The sequence below is a fragment of the Carassius auratus genome, chromosome 45 (assembly GCF_003368295.1).
Source record: "Carassius auratus strain Wakin chromosome 45, ASM336829v1, whole genome shotgun sequence".
NCBI lineage: Eukaryota > Metazoa > Chordata > Actinopteri > Cypriniformes > Cyprinidae > Carassius > Carassius auratus.
In genome coordinates this window covers 12,441,811-12,466,473 of record NC_039287.1, presented here as the reverse complement: position 1 = coordinate 12,466,473, position 24,663 = coordinate 12,441,811, and the positions used below count along the sequence as shown (strand labels likewise).

Below are 24,663 nucleotides of genomic sequence, written 5' to 3'. Positions count from 1 at the left end.
TATGGAGATGATTCTAAATAGTTAACCCACTTACGCCATCTGCTGCTGCAAAATATACACTACTAGTGGATATACGTTTGCTTGTAATCATGGCCTAAAAATAAGCTAAATTCGTGTTTGATATAGTTTTTTTGTGTGGTTTTTAAGTCAATTTCCTATTTTATAATAATGCTGTGATGTTTTAGATGACATACAAAAATACATTAATTCATAAATTTTAATCAGGCACAAATTGGACAACCTCCCTGTTTCTCCATGTGTTCAAGGACCCCTCAAGATGTCCATGCTTGCCGAGCGTGAGTTTACAATTTGGGATGTACTTTAGGATTATTTTTTGGAACGTTTTAAAAGATTAGTTGCCGATTTTTGTAATATTCTATTAGAAGATTAATTTGATTGATGGTACATGGGTATATTAAAGTTATTATTGCATTCCTCCACGTTGTTTAGCATGTTTGCTAGCAGGCTAGCAATCATGGCTCTTTAATAAAAGGTGAATCACATAAGTTGTCATGTACCTACTGTACATTCAGCTTTATACTGCTTCGCATAAACACGATACACTTGTGACATTTCTAACGTAATATCTTCTTATACAAACGTAACATGAAAGTGGATGTGTTATTATTGCAGTGTAGAGTTTGTGACATTCTTCTTATCATGTTGATATTTCATCAGCTCGTCGTAAACAGAAGTGGTCCGTGGACCCCAGAAACAGCGCTTGGAGCAACGATGAGTCCAAATTTGGACAGAAAATGCTGGAACGCATGGGCTGGTCCAAAGGAAAGGTAACACTTTTAACATATAAAACAAAATGCCTCAAAATCCTGTAGTGAATATAAAGTTGAGCTCAAAATTAAAAGGCGGTGGAATACTGAAGAGAATTGTGGTCCAACTGACAGATGACACTTTAGATTGACAGCTGCCAACTCAACTTAAAAATGAAACATTCTGTTATGAATTAATGAAGAATGATGTTTTAAATACTGCCAAGAGAACGTTATCTAGCTGGCTGGCACAGATGAAGAGTTGATTGTAAGTTGTATAGATTACAGTAGTGTTTGTGAAAGTCTTAACAGTACCAAGCAAATTAGTGATACATAAATAAACATGTTTACATGTTTTATCTATCTGTCTGTCTGTCTATTTAAACACTTTTTGCTGATGGCCTCAGCCTCACACTTGAAATTTCAGAAATCAGTTTTCCTCTTGTTTCAATTGAAAGATTAAAATCTCCACTTCTTGCTTGTGTGGAAAGGTAATATTTCTTCTAATGATGTCATAATTTGTGTGAGATTGTGTTTTTTTTTTTTTTTTTTGTGGGGCAGGGTCTTGGCAAGAGTGAACAGGGGGCTACAGAACACATCAAGGTTAAAGTAAAGAATAACGGCCTGGGTCTGGGCACTACAACAAACCACGAGGTGAAGAATTGTTCCTGTGTTCTTGGCTTTAAGTTGACATGTTCTGTTTATTTTATTTGTAATTTTTATAATTATTAATTTTTAGGACAACTGGATTGCCCACCAGGATGATTTTAATCAGCTCCTTGCTGAGCTTAACAGCTGCCATGCACAGAACAACACTGATAGTAAGCAGAATTTTAAACATGGAGTGCAATGTGTGTGTACATATATATATTTGTGTAAAAGCACAATGTTTGTCATTGCAGCTGTGAAAATTATTTCCCCCTAATGTTCACTAGGTGGTGCTATTGTGATGTTAAAATAATGTCAAATGTGCTGTGATCATTGCCATCTGGTTTTCATTTCTCTTAAGCATTAAGTGTGCGTCAGTCTTCTGTTTAAAGCCTTATGTGTGATAACACTTATTATTTTTTTAATATACTTTCAGGCCCCACACAGGAACAGGGATTTAGTTTGGAAGAAAAGTCAAAGACATCCAAGAAAAGGGTCCACTACATGAAATTCACTAAGGGTGAGTCATTCAGTGTCACGGCTTCTTATATGTATTGGACAAGGATTTTAAAAATAAAAAAAGTTTTAGGAATATTAAAGGTCCCGTTTTTCACGCTTTTTTGAAGCTTTGATTGTGTTTGCAGTGTGCAATATAACACGTGCTCATGTTTCACGTGTAAAAAAAAAACACAGTATTTTTCACACAGTTCACCTATCTGTATACCGCTGTTTTCACTGTCATAAAAACGGGCTGATGACTTCCTTGTTTTATGAAGTCCCTTCTTCAGAAATACGTAACGAGCTGTGATTGGGCCAGCGGTACCTGTGTTGTGATTCGACACCAGCTTAGAGCAGGCTGACCTCCTGGAAACGTGATTGGGCTAGTTTTGGAGTAGTTTTGAGAAGCAAGTGGACAGGAGCATGTGCTGGAGATGTACTTACAATCACAGGAGTGTTTTTACTGACGAGATGCGCATGAAAATCACATTCGATTTTTTTGCACAGCCCTAACATCTAGTTAACAAAGCTAAACAGCGTTGCCCTTTGTGTAATAAGTTACAGAAACTGTTAAACACACCAACATAAATAATAAAATACACTTAACAACCATAAACAACGCCTTCTCCAGACAAAGAGGGAACTGCTCCATCTTTCAAGAATAATCTTGCGCGAATCCGGCATTAAACTGATTGAGACTGAGGAAGCTGTCCTCAGCAAAATGTGCTGCACATAGTTTTACATGTGGATTATAATTTCCAGGAACCGAGTTAAACATAAATTGTAACCATTAATCTCCAAGTACAGCGTCCCTGGGAAGCCCAAACAAAGATGATTGGACTCCGAGATGAAAATAACAGCGTTTCAACGACATGGTGACAAACACAAACGCAACTCTTCTCTGTCGGAGCGCAAGTCAAAAAACGGTTTTAGTGACGTCATTCCTGCAGGAACTAGAGGGATGTAGTCCAAACGGGTCATTTTTTGTAGGCGAATTCTGTTAAATAAAATATCTCGTTTGGCATTGAACTTTGAGTTTTAGAATTTTACAGATATTATTTATACTCTAACAACAACATTACACACTAAAGTTTAAAACATGGGATCACGAAGAACGGGACTTTTAATATAATTTTAAAGTGACCTTTTTTAGTTTTTAGAAATATTATTATAATTTTAAAGTGACTTTTTAAGTCACAATTTGTACCCATTAAAATATTTCAGAGCTTAGAAGTCGTATTTTTAAATTTAGGCTTTCTAATACATTTAGGATTTTCAAGGCAGTGGGATCCTTTTTTTTCACAGAAAAAAAGGCTGTTTTTGAGTGGGTGAATTGAAATCTGTATCTGGATTTTTGTTGTTTTTTGTTCATATATTTCAATGCTTGTTTTCTAAGTCTCCTGGGAAGCCCTCTACCGGCCGGGTTGAGAACCACGGCTGTAGGCTGTAGAATGAATAGTTTTCTCCTTACAATTTTATTTACAATAAACCAAAATAATAGTTATATAGTTTATAGTTAATAATAATATTATTTTTGGGCACATGCTAGATGATTGACCTTTTCACAAATAAATCACTTGAGTTTATCTCTATGTAGTCAGGTTTGTCTATTTAATTCTGGTGGTGAAAGGTTATTGTTTTTTTATATTATAAATAAACTACATGTTAATTTGAAAAACAGAAACAGAGTCAGTTTTTTTTTACTTTTTTTTTTTCAAATTTCCTTTATAAATGAAGCCGCCACCATCCCCCCCCCACACACACCACCCATCCATCACTTCCTGTGTTCAGTAGCTGAACTGTGTACGCTTTGGCTTCTGTAGTAAAAGCTCACGGGTCACCGCTGCAGTAGATCAGCAGGATCTAATTGTGCGGTCAGCTTAACCAGAAGGCTGTGCCGTCCCTAGTACGGAGCGTCACTTCATGATTCTCCAAGTTTTCTGACCATCATGTAGACAAACAATTAACCTGAGTTTGATCTGGCAGTTGAACGATCTCCCTGTATGTTTTGTCACGTACCGTTGACCTCTGCTGAATGGCTCACATCCTTCCCAGACTGGAAAGCATTGTGGCCTGATGTTTGTTGGTGGTCTTTATGAGTGGGAAATTTATTTGCCCTTCGGTTTTCCATTCTTGATGCTTTGACATTTGAATAAGTGGTATTTTTAGACATTGTCTCATATTCCATGATGGATGCTTATAAAAAAATGTCAGGAATGTTGGGGGAAAACTCGTTGTCTCTTATCACCTGAGAGGACACCGTAGCATAACGCTCCTAAGCCTGACTTCCTGTTTCCTGTGAGGAGCACAGGCCAGCACACTCGCTTCTCAAAATGGCCTCAATCAGCACCTGATGAGTCCCACAGATAACACAGCATCCAAAACAATGTTAATGTTGTTGTCTCTGTTGTCAAAGCCTTTGTTTAACTACGAGAAGGAAGAGCGTACTCTCAGTGGATGTGTCCCATGTCTCATGAGATGAACTGGACATCTCGCACACAACCTCATCACGACCCCCTGTGGTAATCGGGCCACCTCACTAACCTCATGTCCGTGACCTCAGCTCAACTCTGATTGGTTGTGTGGCTGCCCTTTGCCTCCATGAGTCCCATTTTGTGACTTCCTGGGGTGAAAAGGCATCACTCGAGCTCATTAGGAAGTTTTTTTCCTACTCTTGGTATGATAGACATCATACATTCTGAAAACGTAACTATTTAGAGATTAATGGTAAAAGGTAATGCAATGCAATTCCTCTGAAATCCTCTGATTATGATTTATACAATGACAAAAGAATTCTCGGAAGCAGACTCTGTTCTGTTAAGGTGTGATGTAATTTGATCATTATCAGTTTGTTCAAGGTTTATGTTGCTGCATCTGAGAGGGAATTAAGATGTCTTTGACAAACATAACACTGGTTGTTACGACTGCTAACAGATTTGTAGTGTGTTGTCATGGCAGTTGGCTTGTTGTTACCGCGTCAGGGTTCCCGTGGAGGCTTTGTTGAGTGGATCATCTTTTGCTGATATCGGTTGCTCTGTAACCCACCTTTTGTACGTTTCCTGAGTATGTCTCTACAAAGCTGTTGCCAGGTTAAGGCCTTTAATTGATTTAACAGATTAACTAGTTGTATCTAACACTCATTTTAAAGTAAATGTAAATACCTAAGTTAGTCTGGGAACCATTAAACTCTCTCTTATATACCAGTATACCATCATCATAATGTGCCTAGATGTTTGCTGCTTGCTTGAAATATAAAAATGTATGGGTCAGTATTTAAAAGATTTTAAAAGAAGCCTCTTGTGCTTACCAAGGCTGCATTAATTCAAGATATTATCAAATGCAATGTGGAATAATATATATTTTTTTGTAGTATAATTTAAAATATAATTTATTCCCGTGATGGCAAAGCTGAGTTTTCAAATGTCATTACAGTCACATGATCCTTCAGAAATCATTCTACTGTGCTGATTTGCTGCTTAAGAAACACTTCTTATCATTGTTGTAAATGGTTGTGCTGATTAATCTTTTTGTAGAAACCATGATACATTTTTTTTGGGATTCTGTAATGAATTTAAAATTCAAAAGAACAACATTTATTTGAAATGGAAATCTTTTGTAATGTTTTTAATGCATTTTGTCACTTGATCAAGTTAATGCATCCTTGTTCATAAGTTTTTATTTTTCAAAATAAAAAATAAATACTGTCCCCAAACTTTTCAGTTGTACTGTAAGAATATCTGTGCAAACTGTTACTGTCTTTATATAAAGTATGTATTTACTTGTTTATTTTAGAGTGGACCAGCAGTCATGTGTTCCCTTTATATAAACAAAAATTTTTTTATTATATATTAAATGTATTATATATAAACTTTTCATAATTTAGATGACTTTACTTTCATTCTAAAAACAGTAATACAGTGAGTAATTCAGTCAACTTTTGACCAATGATATCTTAAATGTAGTCTGTAGAGGTCTGTTGGTGTTGAATAGCCTCTTGGTGCTGATTATCTTTTGTCAGGAAAATTGGACATTTCTCCCAGTCTTATGAAGATGTTTTGGACTGGTCCTTTAGAATAGAAGCAAACAAACCCCTGCTCTAGACAGGATGCAGGTAGCCGTGAGGTTGCTAGTTTTAAAGATTGATGGCTTTCAGAACAGGAGAAAGGCACCGGCGTCTCCAGCGCCCATCTCAGACATGAGCAGCGTAAACCAGTAACCCAGATTTAATTGGCTGCCCATTTATCAACTGATCCAGTATTTCTTGATGTGAGTTGAACTGCAAGCACTTCATCATCTGAGTGTGTCAAGCTGTTACACAGATGAACGGAACAATTTTGGGCCCCCTTCATTAATAATTGACATGATTTCTTTTGATAAACAAACCAGTGCATATAATATTTCCATCATTACTATTTCCTGTTCAGCCAGTTAAAAGAACACCCCCCTCATATTTTGTCACCTTTACTTCTCGTTCCAGAAAATTCTTTTTCCTTGTTTATTTAATTGCAACTGAAAGGCTTAGAACTTATCCAGGTGTCTTTTGAGGCAGTCAATTAGTATTTCGCTTGTCAGATTAGCAAGTCGATCCGAAAAAGCCTCTGTGATTACTAATCCGGTTTGACCGGAGTTATGCCACATTCGTTGACACCTCAACGGTGACCTTGCTTCTAGGGCACTATGAAATGATTTAATAATAAAAATAATGATTTAATAATAATTTTAAATGTTTTTTTCATATTCAGTTTAATGTTTTTCAGAAATTCCTTTTTTTTTCTGTCTTAATTTTCTGGATTAATTTTTTTTTTTTTTATTTCAATGTTGCTAGACTATTTTAATGGTTAAAGTTTATTAATCAAAAAAAGCATAGTCTTTTATTGTTTTTGTCTAAATTAACGTGTTTTCCATAAATTTAGCAAAAATTTAATTTAAAGTATTTAAAAAAAGTGTTTTTTTTTATTACAAATACTGTGTGTTTAAAATTTTCTGTTGAATACATTTTGGTAAATTGAAAATGTTTTAATAATAGTTGTATTATTGTTAGTAGTAATATTAATACATTAATATATTTTTGTCAGACTCAAAGTTAAACGGAACTTTAATTTTGACGGGTTGCTGTGAAGACCTTTTGTTTCTGTTTGTAAATCATATGACAAGAGTTTTTCTCACAAGAAGCGGTTAATTGCTCATGCAGTGACTCTCAGAGCAGTTCTAGAGATTATTTTCATTTGTTCATGTACTCCTATATTGAGACGGAAGAGTCTGAAAACGGCGAGCATCAAACGCATTTCAGTATATGTGTATTAGGGCTGCACGATTCTGGATAAATTGAGAATCAATTTTTTTGCTCTCTAATCACGATTCTCCTATGATTCTGAACTAAATAAAATAATTTGTTACAAAATGTCATTGCTGCAGTCTATTTAAAAGTGTCGAATTAATCTGAATGAATTATTAAACATTTTAATAAACACTACCAGTCCAAAAGTCTTTGAACGGTAAGATTTTAAGTGAAATTTATTTCTGTGGTCAAAGTTGAATTTTCAGCATCATTACTCCAGTCTTCAGTGTCACATGATCCTTCAGAAATCATTCTGATATGCTGCTCAAGGAACACTTTTTTTTAATCTGTTTTCAATATAATAATATAATGTTTTTTTGAACAGCAAATCAGAATATTAAAGTAATTTCTGAAGGATCATGTCACACTGAAGACTGGAGTAATGATGTTGAAAATTCAGTTGTGCACCACAGGAATAAGTTGCACTTTAAAAATACATTCAAGTAGAAAGCAGTTATTTTAAATTGTACAAATATTTCTAAATTTTACTGTCTTTGCTGTACTTTTGATCAAATAAATGCAGGTTCGGTGAGCAGAAGAGACTTCTTTAAAAACAGTACACATCTTATGGTTCAAAACTTTTGACTGGTAGTGTATATATATTTAAAACCCCAGTTTTTATATTAGAATGATGAAAAAGTTGACTCTCATAAACCTACTTCCCTTGTTTCATTACTGGATGAATCAGCGTTTTTGAAATGAAAATTCATTCATTGACAAATACATTAAGACACTTGTCGCCACCTAGTGGTGAAACAATGCAATCGACACAAACGTTATTTGAAGCTCAGCACTTTCAAAAGGGGATTTGCTTTATTTTGATCGCTGCCAGATATATATCAATGTTTTTATCTGAACTATAAACTTTATCCCAGTATTTCTTTGATAATATAAATGACTGTAAGACAGAAATAATATTGTGTAGTTGAAAAGACAGTTTGTGAAGATGTTTTTTTTTTTAGCCAAACATGCTAGCTGACAAAGGTTTCATTTATGTTTACTGACCTACTTTTGATTTATTCAGGCAAAAATGTCAAATTCTGTGACATTCCGCATTCTACATAAATTCCGTTTTTATGACTTCATTCCATCCATGAGGACTAGTCCGGTCAAGCTCCAAAATGATAAAAAAAAGTGTCCATACAACCTTTGAAGAATTCAGAAGTGATGTGAACCGATTTAAAGTCGTCGTTATTCAAGTCGTTATTCACAGAAAATAAATGCCTGATTCACAATGAATTATTTTTAAGCAGAATTGGTTGATTTAGTTCACAAAAATAACCTAAATGATTCATGAATTGGGAAGATGTAGTTTTTGCCTTCACCTTACTGATTGAGTGATTAATCATGAATCAGACTGATCCAGTTCTTGAGTTCAGCTCACTGATTCAATAATTCATTTACCGTGATTAACAGCTTACTGGATGGGAAGGTTTTCAGTGACTTTAATTTCAGGTTGTTCTCACAAAGCTGTCATTTGACGTTTGAATATCTAGAATATATAACACGAGTCATAAGATGCTTCTATGGTTCTTTTGCCTTTTTGAAGCTTGAAATCTTTAGTCCCCATTCCTTTCAGCTATATGGGGGAAAAAGGTGATCAGTACATGATTCAATGTAATCCTCTGAAGGTTTCCAGTGGCATTTGTTGTTACACCCAAAACTAACCCTTTGTAAGTTGATAGATCTCTTTTCCAAAAGTAAAAAGGTCATTTTTGGGCTCCACTTGTTGTCCACTGTGATCAGTGGAAAGCTTGTTCGGGCCTGGCCTTTTGTTTGGGCTGCTTACAGGATACCTTGGTTACTTGAAGGCAAGGTCTCCCCTTTGAAAGCCACGCTGAAAAAGACCCTAGAGCAATAAATAAGTGAGTGTTATCAGGAGCTGCTTGGAGGAAGAGGATGCAGCTGTACGAACAGGACTCGCGGCTGAGACGGGCGCCCAGGCACTGCTGGAGCCTTTGAGCTGCTGGAAAACGGGAGGTGTGAGGTGGGGCCGTCCCTGAACCGTTTGTTTTTCCTCAGCCGTTTCATCCCCTGCGACCTCTCTTACCTCTAAACCTTTCCTCTCGGCAGGAGTTCAAAACTGTCCAGTGACCCTTAGCCATTTAAATCAATAGTTTAAATCAAAGTTGAACACCACTAGAAAAATATCCATCTGTCAATCGGTTGCGACCGGAAATGTTTCCTTTTCATCTCTCCAGATGTTTGTGAAATGCATAATAAACGGTTCTCTTTTTAAATCGAAAAAGGAACTATCACTAACATCTTTTTAAATCTGTATTTGGTAGCGCACGGGTTTGGCAGAAGAATCTGCAGGTTGAACAGAACCCTGCTGCCCTTGCGTTGAAGCAGAGCTCGAAATGTTTACACAAATGTTCTATTGTGTGGAATAATGTCAAAGATCTATAAAAAGTCTCCTTGTTTTTAACCTTTTCTCACAGGAAAAGACCTGTCCAGTCGCAGCGAAACAGACCTAGCTTGTATTTTTGGGAAGCGATCGAAACGAGAGACAAGAGACCGAGATGAGGTAAGCAGTGCAAGTTGACCACAACATCCATCTTTTTTCAAAATTTGCTTCAATAATATTCCAGGTTAATATAATAATGTTGATTACCAAAATAAAATAAAAAAATCAGTTTGTCCCTCTTCTTGGTAAAGATGAGGTCATGTTTACTGTTGTTAGTGAATTTCTTTGTGTGCAAAATCCAATAATTTTAAGAGAAATCCACTAAGTCCTTTGAATTTTGCATGAAGGCGAACTATTTCTCCATTTGGAATTCACAATTTTCACAGATTTGCCAAGTTAACCAACAAAATCCCAACAAAAACCTTTACTTCTGAGTGATCTCTCGCCAAAATTGTTAAAACCATCGACCAGTTATTGTACATTTTTGTTGTAACCAACATACTCAAGACACAAATGCTGTTTTACCCTTAATATTACTTTAAGATCCAAAACGAGCCTTTCCTCAATGTTGAGCTGACATTTAAAATGTGTTATCTAAATCTTGAGTGTAATATTGAGATATAGCAAAGCTATTGCAGCAGATTGCATGTCATCTTACGCTCCATCCCACATGTAAAGCCCACTGACCTCTGCTTTCACGTGACCCGCTTGCAGCAAGTTTCAGGCTGATAATGATCGTGTCATAGCGTGCAGTCTGACTCCACACACAAGTCACTGTAGGCAGGGATCCCGCTTAAATCCCCTTAAAGGATTTGCACCCTCTCTCTACTCTTTCACCCCTAGTTCTGTCAGGATCCTCTGTGGTCAAATCAGGAAGAGTATTTCTGATGATGTGCTAGTGGGCACGATCAAACTGCATTTCCCCGTCATCTCCCAGGTACAGGGGGCAGTGATAGAAGTAAAAACCGAATTACTGATGATCCCTTCAAACCCTGGAAACTTGGTCTGGAGAAGTTGGTTTGAAGGGATTATTTAGTGGAGTTTGGGCTTACACTGCTAGTTTGGATTCAGTTTGAAGGTGGTTCCCCCGGCCCATGTTGCAACTGTATTTCCTTTGCAAGTCCACCTTGAATTTGACATTGTAATTTATGTCCACACCTATTTATTTTGCAAATCTTTTCCTTATTTTTTTTTTCTTTTTGTTGAGATGTAAATAGTATACTGCGGTTTTGTAGTTTAGTTCTTAGTGAGATTTGTCATTCCGAGGCAAGGCAGCAGAAAGAATAGTTTTAGGTAAGCTTAGGTTTTAAGCTTTGGCTCGTGAATGAAATGCCACATCAGAGCAGCTTTGCTGTTGTCATGACACTCTGCATGTGCCTCGCTTCTTGGCTGCTGTGCAAAGACGGTGTTGTTATAAGTTGATTCTCATACAGCATAGAAAAAACTGCCTATTTTGGTATTTTCATATATCTACCACAACAGAGTGTGCGAATAAATGAAATAAGACCAGTTGATGTGTCCATTGTCAATACAAATATTCTTACTATGTCTATAGGGGATTTTCAGCAAGAATTTAATGTCAAATGTCTTTACAAAAAGTCAAAATAGATGGTAAGACTAAATGGTTTGAATACTTTCCATACAGTCATCAGTTCTAGGCTATTTGTTTTTGGAAAATTGTGGATTACGATAAGAAAAACAGTTCTGCCTGGCAGGAAGTTGAAATCAATTCATTCTTCAGCGTCTAACTAATCAAGCAGGTAATTGCCGACGTTATTAATGTTTGTTTAGTTTTTAGTGTTTAGTTGCTAAGTGCCAGTGTGTATGGAATTACCAAACGTTGAGCTGAGCAATTTTGCAACATGCTTCTGGGATTTTCTAACTGAATAGATGAAAGGGGTTTGGCTGGACTAAACAGCATTTTTTTTTTCAAGATTTTTTTTTTCGTCCAGTAATATATTGGTCAAAGTAAAAAAAAAAAAAAAAAATTGAACTTTCTATTCATTAAAAAGAATCCTTTATAAAAACACAAACGCATTCATATTAGCATTTGTAATATGAAGAAATGTTTCCTGGAGTAATGCTGCTGAAAAATCAGCTTTCCCATCACAGAAATAAATTATTTTAAAATGGATTCAGATAGAATTTTAAATTGCAATATTTCACAATATTATTGTTTTTACATGCAGCCTTGGTGAGCAGAAGAGACTTCTCTCGAAAACATAAAAAAAGTTCTGTTTTCAAATGTAAATTTTCTTTTCTTTTAAAGATTATTAAATTAGTTGATTTCAGATTTTGTTTATGCTATTAAGTAGTATTTTGTTTATATTGCTCACTGTCCACCCTCGTTAAAACCCATATGAATTAACATTCTGTACGTTAAGACAGTCGCAGTGTGTGTCTACATATGGTGTCCATGTATCATCCAGTTTGTCACACAAATCCAAGTTTAATTTTCTTAACCTTGTTTGACAGTGGTTTGTGGTGTTTGTGACAGCAGTTCCATGCAGCCCCCGGCAGAACCACCTCTTTACTGAGAAAGCGACACAATAGCAGCGCCTCATGCTTCGCCTGAATTTGGAAGTGCCGGCACTGTGCTATATATATTTTTTTTCTTCAGCTAATCGTTTTGTTGCAGTTTGTTATTGTCTTGCTCTGGAGGGACTTCATTGACCGGATTGAAAACCAATCTGAACAGGCTCACAATGGTGTCCCAGGAGGCCGTGTGGCAAAGGGCTGGTGGCGAACCCTGTAAACGAGGGGCAGTTAGGCCTGCATAGGAAGCCAATGAGGGGGCGTTGTTTATGTGTGCATTGTGTGCTTGTGTGGTGATACGGCCAGTGGAAGATTTTTTTACGGCAGTGTATACTGTAGATGCATCCTGGGTTCACAATGAGGCAACATGACGAACTGATGCTTTAAACACTTTAGTCTGTGCAAGGAAGGCAATTATATACTTGTTCCATAGAGTTTTTTTGACCAAGCTTGTGTCATCAGTGTCACTCTCAGGTTTTTAGTGCATTGCTCAGTTAGCGTTCATATAAAGAGTCGATCTGACTGCTGCTGTGTCTTGGCCGCCCTCGCTCCCACCTCTTGCACCAGGGGTTTTCCTCCTTTCTCTCAGAGCTTCCTGCCAGTCCCTTATCTCTTGTCACAGTGTTCTCTGACACACATGCATGCACATGGGAGGCTGCTCCAAGTTGCTCATTATTTTTGATTTAAGAAGCTGTTATGGATCTGTGTTTGTATTTTTCTGGTGCAGTAGTATTTATTTGTTTTTTTTCCATGTGACGCATTATGACGAAAAAGTCACATCTCTGAGGAAGTTCAACAAAAATGGAAAGCGACCCAATTGCTTTTCCATCTTTAAAAACCAGTTGGAGCCTTTTCGCTTGCATAAACAGATGCTGAGTGTGAAATATTGTGATGGACAATAGTGGAACACAATGCTTCTCAACCTTTTTTACTTGAGGCCCCTTATTTTTAAGGGCAAATTTTTATTTTTAGGGCCCCATAAGATATTTGTTGTGCTTCTGTTGTAATATCAAAGCTGCTCAATTAAAATTTTTATTTTCTTTTTTTCATTTGATCTTTATAGTTTGTTTATTTTTCTTATTTAGCAATTTCACAGCAACCTCTAACCTCTAGGGAAGATCTCTTCGACAGAGAGAGTGATGTTCACGTCTAGCGTTTATGGCATTATGATGTTTATTTGAGTCTTTTCCCAGTTGTCGGCTTTACTCGATCACTTTTTTTTTTTTTGTCTTTAGCTTTCAGTATTTATTCCTGATGTCTCTTATTATTTTGTTCCCTCCCTGTCTCTTTCTCTCCTGTTGGCTCGTTCTCTTCTCGGGGGCCTTAGTTAGGCTGTAGGCTAGTGTGTACGGACTCATGAGGAGTGGGTGTGATTTATCTCCCTCGGCCCCTCTGTAGCCCCCTCCACTCCGGCAGGCCCAGAGGAAAGAGGCGAGTTTGCTTGAACGTGGCTCGGTTTGCGAGGCCCCAGCATTAGCTGAAATAAACCCTCCTGCTGCTGGTGAAAAATGTCTTGTGATTGGCTAATTAATCAGTCAAAAGGGGAGCGTCGCGGACTGTGACTTGAGGGACCCGAGCGGGCGACCGCTGAGGGCCCGCTGATAAATGGACTCCCTCCTGCTTCATACATCAGTGAAACTTAGTCATTTTTTACCTCTGTTCTTTGCGTCAATGGTGGATCGCTAAGGCCTACACTTATATATTTCGCGTGAAACTCCATCTGTGTGTGTGGAATGCGTTTCAGACAATCGTCTGATTTGGTCTTTGCTTTAAATTGCTTAATAAATGTCTATTCAGCATAATATCCACATAAAAGTTGTAGTTTTGATATTGTTATGTTCCACATTTTTCAGTTTAAATCCACAAGCAATAGTCTTTCAGATTGACATTCACAATGATTCATTTGATATTTGGTTTGATTTGATAAAAGTTAGTTTTGTATCATTTTGGCCATTTTTTGTAGGGATTTTTTTGTGGCTTTTCCATTTATTGTAGGCTAAAAAAGATCCATTGCTACCTGTTGATGGAAGTCCCTTTTTTTTATAGTTCAATACAGCAACAGTGCATTGATCTAAATTGATAGTAAAGACATTTATGGTTTATATAACATAGAAATGTAATACTAAATAATAAAAAGATTTCTCTTTCTGTTCTTCTGGAAAAAAAATGCATCACCGTTTCCACAAAAATACTTACAGCACAACTGTTTTCAACATAGATAATAAGAAATGTTTCTTGAGCACGAAACCGTATATCAGAATGAAGAATTCACACTGAAGACTGGAGTGATGATGCTGAAAATTTAGCATTGGGGTAAAATATATTAAAATGGAAATATAATTGTAATAATATAGCTTATTTTTAATAATAATAAAAAAAACTTACAGAATCTTGCAATTGTTTTATTTTTTTTAGTTGTACAGTACTTGAATATTTAAACATTTTTAAAGTGGGGATTCATCTGATGTATACACTATTATTACCGCTATTATTATTATTGTTATTATATAAATTACAACAAATTGTTTAGTAACCTTTTTCAGCATAGAAAAATAGTCTGAATACATTTAATTGCACTCTTACTTACATAATGTAAATATACTATGTAACTACCCACATAAACAGCCTATATATTGTTTTTTTATTACAAACGTAAAGAAACTGGATTTCTTTTCTTAAGCTAAGTGCTGAGAGCGTTTGGGTCTGGGGTTGTCGCCATGGTTCCAGTCAGGCAGTCAGGCATCTCCTCTCGCTGTGTTTCCAGGGGTTGGCGTGACCCCCTGTGGCCTCTCCCACTCCCACGCCAGCTCCAGCACAAAGCCGTCAGACTGGAGGGTGGTACCTGTAGCTCTTCTGTATCAGCCCACGCCCGTCCTCATGAAGGATCGCTGGCCAGTTGACTCGCACATTCCCCCGATGCCGCCACCTCACCAAATGAGGAGAAGAGGTTGCACCATTTGGCAGATGAAGCGGTGAAGGGGCGAGAGGCAGCGATGTCATTGGTCTCATGGGAGTCGGCTGGTGGGCGGAGCTGAACACCGAAATGCTGCTGAGGATGCAAGTATACCAGCGGGCTGATGGAGCTCCCATAACTAAACATTTCATATATGACTCAAATTTCTAATATTAGATATTATCGAAGGATAATAATAAAACTAAAGATTTGTCAACAACATTTAATTTCTCAATTTGAGCAAATTAGGCTTTTTAAACTGTGTATAATTATTTATATATATATATATATATATATATATATATATATATATATATATATATATATATAAAAGTCTCTTATGCTCATAATGGCTGCATTTATTTGATTAGAAGATACAGAGAAAAAAAATACTGTAAAATATTATTGCGATTTAAAAAAGATACTATTTATTACTCCAGTCTTCAGTATCATGATTCTTCAGAAATCATTCAAATATGCTGATTTGCTGCTCAAGAAACATTTCTTAATTTCTTAACATTTCATTAATGTAAAAAATTTTGTTTACTATTTTAGACTTTCTTTTTTTATAGGATTCTTTGAACAAAGTTCATGAGAACAGCACTTACTTGAAATTAAAGTCTATTGTGTCTTTTCTGTCACTTTTGATCAATTAAATGCATACTTGCTAAATAAAAGTATTGATGTCTTTTTAGAAATGCTAACGTATGGTTTAGAGTTTAGCATTGTGTTTTGGTGCTTCATTGGACCCTGCAAGTTCAAATCTGGGTTGCAACATCTCCAGATTTTATAGATTTTATCCCTTTAATTTCCTGTACTCTCCTTTCCTCTCATTAAAAAGTGACAAAACGCTAATAATAAAAATCTGAAAAAACGTTAAACATAAAAACAGAACCTTTAGGACCAGACAGCAGTGCACACTGGTGCGATGTAACCAAGTGCTCCAGCATGTTATGCAGTAACTGCCGCCTCTGCGATGGTGTTCAAAGACATGTTTGTTTTTGAGTGCGAGATCCCTAATATGTTCTCGGATAACATCTAATTGCCTCAAACAAAAGCGCGGCCTCCCTTATGCTGTTGACAGGGCTACAGAGTAATGAAGAAACGGACTGAAATGACTGCTTGCTACATACCCTCCGGCAACTGGCTTCACGCCCATGCCAGCTCTGACACGTACAAATTTGTGTGAAAATAAAAACGGCATTAACTAAAAACGGTAACTGAAATGGCCAACTTCTGCAGTCATTGTTGGCCCAGGCAGGACTGCCCTGGCATGGTGATTACAGTATGAATAGAGGAAGCTAACCGCCTGACGCTCCTGAGAGCCACCACCTCTGCTGTTTTCTTGGGCCTCGACTTGCATTTAATCACCGCCAGTTTAATCTAATAAATCACCGCAGGGCAGAGAATAAATGGTGTGTCCTCCATCTTGGGGCTGACACATCAGCTCCTTGGAGGGCACGGAAAGGCAAGCACTTTACAATGTAAAGTAAGCAGAGTTTAGTGATGATGCCCTATGCAGCGTGTTGTTGCCATTTGTTACTCATGATAAGTAATGAAGTCTCAGGTTGGTGGAGAGGTCTGCATCACGCCGGCTTACTGTTTGCATTAGGTGTAGGTCTTTGTTATTCAAATACCTCTTCATTACTTACACCTTCATTTGTCCGGTTTTATTCATTCTTTTTGTCTTTATGGTTAATTATTTTAATGATTGACATTGAAAATCGAATTGTTTTTGTAATTATTATAAATAAATATGAATTTAATAATTTATTATTATATATAATATACACTAGAGAAATTCTTTGAAGTTGCATGGTGTATGCTAAATTGATATAATAATAATAATAATAATAATAATAATAATAAAAATGCAATGCTTGAATGCATCAATTTTATTTTTTTTTTATTTTTTTTATTGCATCTGTTCTAACATGTTGTCTAAAGTTTTGTGTACATTATTTAGATATTGTCTTCCTTGGTAAGAAGAGCATTATGCTTGATGTAGATTTAAAGAAACCTGTCTCAAAGGATGGCTTGTAATTGGACTATTTGCTTTGTTCCACTTCATTACTTGCGTTCACGTAATGTATTATATCATGATGCATGTTCAAATGCTCATTAAAGCATGCAAAGCACTGTATTGCGTGGGTGCCACCAGTTTTGCTGTCCGCCCATGTGAATGGTATGAAGGATGGCGCGACGGGTCCTTTCTCCTCATCAGGGAGGGACACCTGGGTAATCTGGGTCCCGATCCATAAGCCCAGGCCACCACCAAATTTATAATAGTGGCAGGACAATGAGAACACACTCGCACACTCAGCCCTCTTCCCAATATCATCTCAATATTATCCTTCGGCCTGTGAGTGTAATGGGCCAGGATCTATTTTGTTTAGAAGGTATTTTAACTTGGAACCCTCAAAGGAGTAAATTATCTTCAATGCTTCCATCTTCAGAAATTGAGGGATAAGAAGAGAAAAACACAGTGTTGATGTTTTAAAGAAGTTTAGTTTTTTTTGTTTTTTTTTCACAAATGAAGATTGATCATTTAATTCCGACTTTTTACCTTGCCCTTATCCATAGTTGATGCCCAACGAAGATCTAAATCAGTTCTTCATTCAGCCAGGCACCATTATGTATGTTTTTAAGAGTTTTTTAATCATTTAAAAAATTATCCAGGTTAGCAAAACGGGATCATAATTGCAGAAATATGACAGATTTTTATGTCCTGTGACCAAAGCACATACAGTGCTTTTCTTAAATATTTTCTTAAATATTTAAGTATTTTTTTTATTAATTTCTTTTTTTACATTTATGTATTTAATATTGTAAGTTATAATTTTTAACTACTATTTAATAATGATAGCACACTACTAACAAATTGTTTGTACTGCATGCTCACTCTATTAATATATTAATGCATGCTCACTCTATTAATATATAAATATATATATATATATATATATATATATATATATATATATATATATATATATATATATATATATATATATATATATTAATTTTTTATTCATTTAAATACTATACAGATTAGCAAAACGGGATCATAAATATGACAGATTTTTAAGTCTGGTTGCAAGGTAAAATCAAAGCAAGAGAGATCAAAGGACATGTTAACACAAAAACACAAGCACACACACACACACACACACATATATATATTTCCTTCAAGCAATATTATAATGTCTTTTTAAACATATCACACTACTAACAAATTGTTGCCTATACAATGCTTGTACTGCATTTACACATTTATTTTTGATGGCTTAACATTCTCAGCTGGGATTATTGTAAAAGTATTGTGAAAAATCAGTACTAGAAATAATCCTAACTTTATTTATAGCACAGTGTTTTTGTACCATATTGTGGTCTTTAATCCCTGGACACCAGAAGTTCTCATTGCTGACGCAGCATTTGCAGTGCTAAACTAGCGTAGTCAGAGCGCCGTGTCTCTGTGCAGGAAGGAATATTACTTTTGTATTATAAATTAGGGACTCTCTGACATAGCACAGAGTTGGACAAATTAGTTGCAGTTTTCAGCAGCAAATTCAAGAATGTTGTCACGATTTGGGTTTTTTTTTGGTTCGTGAACACATTTCGACAAGGTTTTTTTTTCACCGTTCCTGGCTGCTTCGGACTGTCTGCTGCAATGTGTTGGCGTCAGCGGCAATGTCTTGTTCTTCGGCTTCCTCATCACACAGACTTTTGAATGTCCCGACACCCCCCTCCAAGTCCAGCCCCACTGCCGCGCCGCCCCCACCCCTCCAGCCGCCCATGCCTGGGGAGAGCGGAGCAGGAAAGAGCCCATAGCTCCTGCTGCAAGGGCCTTATCTGAACACTGCACACAGTTCAGGGAACGCATCCTTTTCCTGGGGCCTCCCATCTGCCAGGAGCAGAGAAAGAACGGAGGGAATGTGGAGGCAGAAGAAGCCAGAGAGCGTTTGAGAACATTCAGGGGCCATTTTTGTTGTGTTTACACCCTCATTAGGACATCCAAGCACAGTCATGAAACCTGGACCTGCGTTATCTCCGTGTCAGCCTTCCTGCTGGCTTGTTTGTTTGTGTGCGCGTGCACGTATGTGCTTGCATGTGTGTGGTATAACCCAATCCCTGCTCAGCACTGTTGAGGGAATGCTTCCAACAGCACTTCTCTCGGCACATTAGAGAGATAAGCCTAATGGAGGTCCCCAGGCAGTGAGACATCGCACCACACACACACACACACACACACTATCACCACCTCTCCGATGAAGAGGATTTCCCACTCGCTCCATCTCTCTTCCTCCTCGTTCTTTCTCTCCAGAGAGTAATTTCACAGTGTGCTCCAAAATGCCCCCCAGTTGTTTCTCTAAGTCCCTGCTCTAAGTCAGACGCATCTTCTCTGAAGACAGCCCCCCCGTCCCAAAAACCAGAAATATAGATTTCCTTTTATTTGGAGGGAAAAGTGAGACTTCTGTTTTAATGAGTTTACATCTGCAGTTCTCCAGTCTCCCTCTGGGCGACTTCCAACGTTTGAGGGACCTGTGGCAGCCGCTTGTAGTCACGATGACCATCTAGTACTAGTACTAAAGCACATCTGAATTTTTCAAGACCTGAAAATGACCACTGGACCAGGGTTGGGAACCACTGATCTAGAATAGTGGTTCTCAAAGAGATCACCCAAAAACTGCTCCGGGTGTGTGTGTGTGCGTGTGTGTGTGCACTTTGGATGGGTTAAATGCAGAGCACGAATTCTGAGTATGGGTCACCATACTTGGCTGAATGTCACGTCACTTTTAAAAAAGGTACAAAGACGTCCCTTTGACCGTATTGCCCCAGTGACAAGCTATCTTTCTTCAAAAGCTGCCCAGATCCATTATACTGTTACACGTGTTTTCCTTCTCAGCTGTATCTTTTACTTAAGACCTACTGTGTTTAAAAGGATAGTTGAGAAGATGGTCATTTTGATACACACAAATGTGTTTTCAACCTTTTAAGGACTATAAAGTGGCAAAAATAACTTCAATACTCGCAGAGGAGACTGTGTGCTCATATAAAGAGTTCTCTTTTGCTGCTGATTACATTTCAATGGCTTAAAATCAATTGTTTTTAAACCACAATGCTTAAAAATTCATGCCAGTGATAAGTTTTGGTGATCGCGTAGCACATCAATGTCATGTGTTGTGTATCCAGTATAGAGAATTCAAAATCTCTACTGATTGTCATTTCTAGCAGTTAATTGTGTCTAGCGGTGCACACCCTTACTACTAGTAATAATATTGTTTTATATTATTACTAGTAGTTAGGGTTTAAGGTGGTTAATATTATTACTTTTTCGCTACTTATATGTAGAATGCTTTTAACCTCTTTAGCATTGCAAGTCTTTGTATGTATTTTGCTGTTGCTTGGCTGTACAAAAGCTTTGCAATCTGTTTTTTTTTTTTTTTTTTTTTTTTTTTTTTGGTCCAGTCCCTCCATACATCTTTTGAAAAATGCCGTTTTCACCGGCGTCTCTGGCGTAATGTAGAGCACCGGCGTGGTTTAGCGCTGACTTCAGAGCGGGTATTCTTCACTGCAAATCATTATGCATTGAGGAGGCCATTAGCAAAATGAAGACGAATGGGAGAGAGAGTCAACTTGATAAAGTATCGGAGGACGACGGTTTAATCTAAAGTGTTCCTCTGTGGTCTTTCAACATAGTCACTGTGTCTTGCCTGTTATGATTAAGCTGTATGTTATGCTATAAAGTTTGTTCTTTCTCTTAATTCTTATAATCACTGTCTTAGTTTGGCCAGTGCAAGCACCGTCTCTCACTCATCAGGCAAGTTTTTCAGGAATCAGTTGTTTAATCCAACCATTTACACAGTGACTTGTACATACGCCCCCTTTTGAATCCATTTCCTCTTTATATATACATAGTGCTGAATATTTGCAACACTGTGTAAAAATATATAAAGATAAGAACAGAATCAGATTCGTGACCGATTGAGAACAATAAATGTTTTCACTTAAGACATTTTTTGGTTATACTTTTTTAACTAAGTGTTTTGTAAATGTTTTTTTAGCCGATAGTTCAGATGAAGTTCAGTGATGTCATTAGATACCTGGTACAAGTCTCAGCATGACTGGAAGTTGATTGACACTTGTTTAAGCATTTAATGACACACACATGAGGGGTGTGTACGTCGAAGTTCTTCAAATTAATTGAGGGGTTGTCCTATTGATTCCTAACAGACAGTTCGCTCTTTCACTACTGGATATTCTGCTTGCATGTTGAGTTTTTGGTCTTATTTTTATATTAAAGCTATTATTATTGTTATTATAATACAGATAAAAAATACTTAATTTAACTGTAGTGAAACTATAATGATGATAGCTCATAATTTTCCAAGTGTATGATATAGCTTTCATTCTTCAGGTCAACCATATATTCATGCAAAAAGAAAATCCGTTTGAATAATGAAAGCAATAACTTTGCCATAGTATCCTTTCAGATATTAAAGTTGACTGCCACAGTCATTGCATGCTTTACATATTCTGCCCCGCCCCGCCCCACCCCGCCCTGCCCCACCCCCGGAAAAAAACTCAGGCTCAGGATTTTTTTGCTTTAACCCCTTTAATAATAAAAGCATTAATATAATGAGATATAATAACTATTTTGTTGTATTATACAGTTTACATATATACGGTGTTGTCACTTGATGTGTATATATTATTCTTGTAGTACTGTAAAATTTTTATTTTAATATAAAATTGATTTATTAGAGAAAAATACTGTATAATCACTTGATGAAAATAGTAATTATTATACCGTAACACATATTATTGTAAATTGGCATAATTATATAATTTATAATTATTTTATTAAATTATTTTTATGATAAAACATTTAATATACTTTAACAACAACCATCATCATCTTTTTTTATACATTTTTATAATATACTTTAATTATATGGTAATACTAATAATGCAATTATATATTACTATATATACTGTTTTGTTTGTTTTATTTGTATTGTTTTTTTGGTCTATATCTTTCATTTAGGGAAGCAGTGGACCTGACTCTCAGGAAGAGAGAGAAGAGGACAAAGACACAGGAACTAATCTGAACCCAGAGACACAATCAAACACGGTGACCAGCACACTGACCATGCAAGAGTACTTCGCCCAGCGGATGGCCCAGATCAAGAAGACTCAGACAGGACGAGACCCAGCCGCGTCTTCATCTGAGGTCAGCAGCAATGCACCTTCTCCACTGGCTACGCCTGCCTCCATGGAGGACTCCCCCAACACCAGCGATATAGAACAGTCCAAAAATAAGAAAAAGAAGAAAAAAGACAGGGAGAGTGAAAGAGATAGCGTAGAGGAAGATGCACTGACCTCAGTAACAGGAGAGTGTGTTGAAGAGCCAAATTGCTCACAGAAAAAGAAGAAAAAGAAGAAGAGGAAACGTGAGGATGGGACTGAAGTGGGCAGCGCTCCTACAGTAATGGATGGCACCACTGAAGAAGACGCTCCCACCACAGGAAAGAGGAAGAAGGAGAAAAAAACATCTCCAGAGGTTCATGCAGATGAACTGAAAACAATAGAGACCGGGAATATGGACCATAAAGTTTCAGATAAAAAGAAAAAGAAGAAAAAGAGAGAACGGGATGAAGAGGAAGGAGCAACTGAGGAAGTGGTGCCCAAAAAGAACAAGAAAAAACAGAAGAAATGATTTCTTACAATTAACTGCTCTCTGAACGCTTGACTTTCTGATACCATCATGTTTTTGATCACCAAAATGAATGACAATGAAGCTGATGAATTTACATTTATGATAGTTTATTTCTACAAATTTAAACTAAATGACAAAACATTAAAAAACAACAACAACAAACTGAATGTGCAGTTGTGGTTTTATGTTTTTGTTTTTCTTTGTTGTCATGGTTTCCTGGAAATAAAATTTTTAGATGCATGCCTCAATATGGGCCATATAGTTATACATATATAAGTGTGTGGGGGGGTGTGTGTGTGTGTGTGTGTGTGTGTATAACATTTTTACAAAATATCTAATATATAGAGAGATAATGGTGTTGTGCAGCAATTGAAATTCCTAAATGTAGCAAACCGAATAAATGATTTACTTTTTATTTTCCTCCTAAAAAATATGGGGTATTTTCAGAGACACTTTATATTTCACTTTACGCCTATATAATTTATAAAATTTTATTAATTTATGACTTAAATTGTAAAGTGTTTTTAAATGGTCTATAGTGGAAGAATGCTTAGCTTTCCAGAAAATATGCCCCTGGAATGTTTAAAAGGAAAATATAGATGTATAATCAGTAGATTAAAATCTTTTGATGACTAATCAGGTGAGAAATTATGTAATTTGTTATAGTTTATATTGGATTAATAGAACTTCTGTCATTTTTAAAATGGCAAATGAAATTCTAATCCAAATTCCACCTTCACCCAATTATGAACATATTGATAAACTTTTACTCCCTCTTAAAGATGTAGAGGAGTTTGTTTCTTCCTCAGATCAGATTTGGAGAGATTTAGCATTACATCACTTGCTCATAATCCATAATGAAGCATACTTCAGTGTTGTCCTCTCCCACCAAAATCCCAGGCCATGTGCTTTTTACTTAAAACCCATTCTTGCACATATTTTTCTCTTGACTCAGATAAGACAAATGTTTCACTGAAGAAAGAAATATTATGGATTGAACGCTATATGTATTTTGGACAAAATGAACCACCTGAAGTTAAAATGTCTTGATGGCTTTCTTGCAAACATGCAGTTTTTCACTTCACAAGATATTAAATGATAGGCTGGAGTTTTATTGAGAAATATTTCATGTTTTTATCAGCTGTTTGGGCTCATTCTGACGGCACCCATTCACTGCAGAGTATCCACTGGTTAGCAAGTGATGTAATAGTAAATTTCTCCAAATCTGTTCTGATGATGGAAATTCAATTTTTTTGGGGGTTAGCTTTTTTATACAGTACTGAACATAATATTAAATGGTATAAGATTACTATGATATTGATTATTAAACTTCTCACATGCACACTTTCAAACCCTTGCTTAAATGGATTGGAAATTACTGATAATTTTCAAAACAAATGTCTCCGTTCATAATTTTGCCATTTCAGTGTAAATAAATTCCAGAAATTTGTGGCAGGTGGTGACAGACACCTCAGGTGACATTACACTAAATATATATATATTTTTTTCATATGCATGCAACTTATGCAATGTTGACAAACCAGCTCTGTGAATATTACTTGTACAAATTGTGTAAAGTTGTCTGCCCCCTCACTCCTTGTTCCCTTTAAATTATTTACAGCAAAGGATGACTGAAGAGTGACAATTTAAGATAGTTTCAGTGACGAAATAGTTATTTGCCCTGCAGTTTATGTTCTTAATTAGTATAGGATAAAAATGACTTTCTGTTCAGTATTTCAGTCTCGATTCTCATCTGCTGTTTGGCCAGATTTGTCTCGGTCTTCTCTGGAATAAGTT

At 36.5% G+C, this 24,663-nt stretch overlaps 1 protein-coding gene across 2 annotated transcripts; it reads left to right on the top strand.

The window, feature by feature from the left end:
* Positions 1-160: 160 nt before the first annotated feature.
* LOC113063295 (PIN2/TERF1-interacting telomerase inhibitor 1-like) lies at positions 161-23,028 on the top strand. 2 transcript variants are annotated; one of them, XM_026233576.1, is made up of 7 exons: positions 161-296; positions 679-788; positions 1,329-1,421; positions 1,507-1,588; positions 1,852-1,935; positions 9,693-9,778; positions 22,195-23,028. In XM_026233576.1, the coding sequence occupies exons 1-7, from the start codon at positions 278-280 to the stop codon at positions 22,864-22,866; spliced, it is 1,146 nt and encodes a 381-aa protein (XP_026089361.1). In that variant the 5' UTR covers positions 161-277; the 3' UTR covers positions 22,867-23,028. The 2 variants fall into 2 exon arrangements, with proteins under 2 accessions (XP_026089361.1, XP_026089362.1); XM_026233577.1 differs by lacking the exon at positions 161-296 and adding an exon at positions 319-493.
* Positions 23,029-24,663: the final 1,635 nt, after the last annotated feature.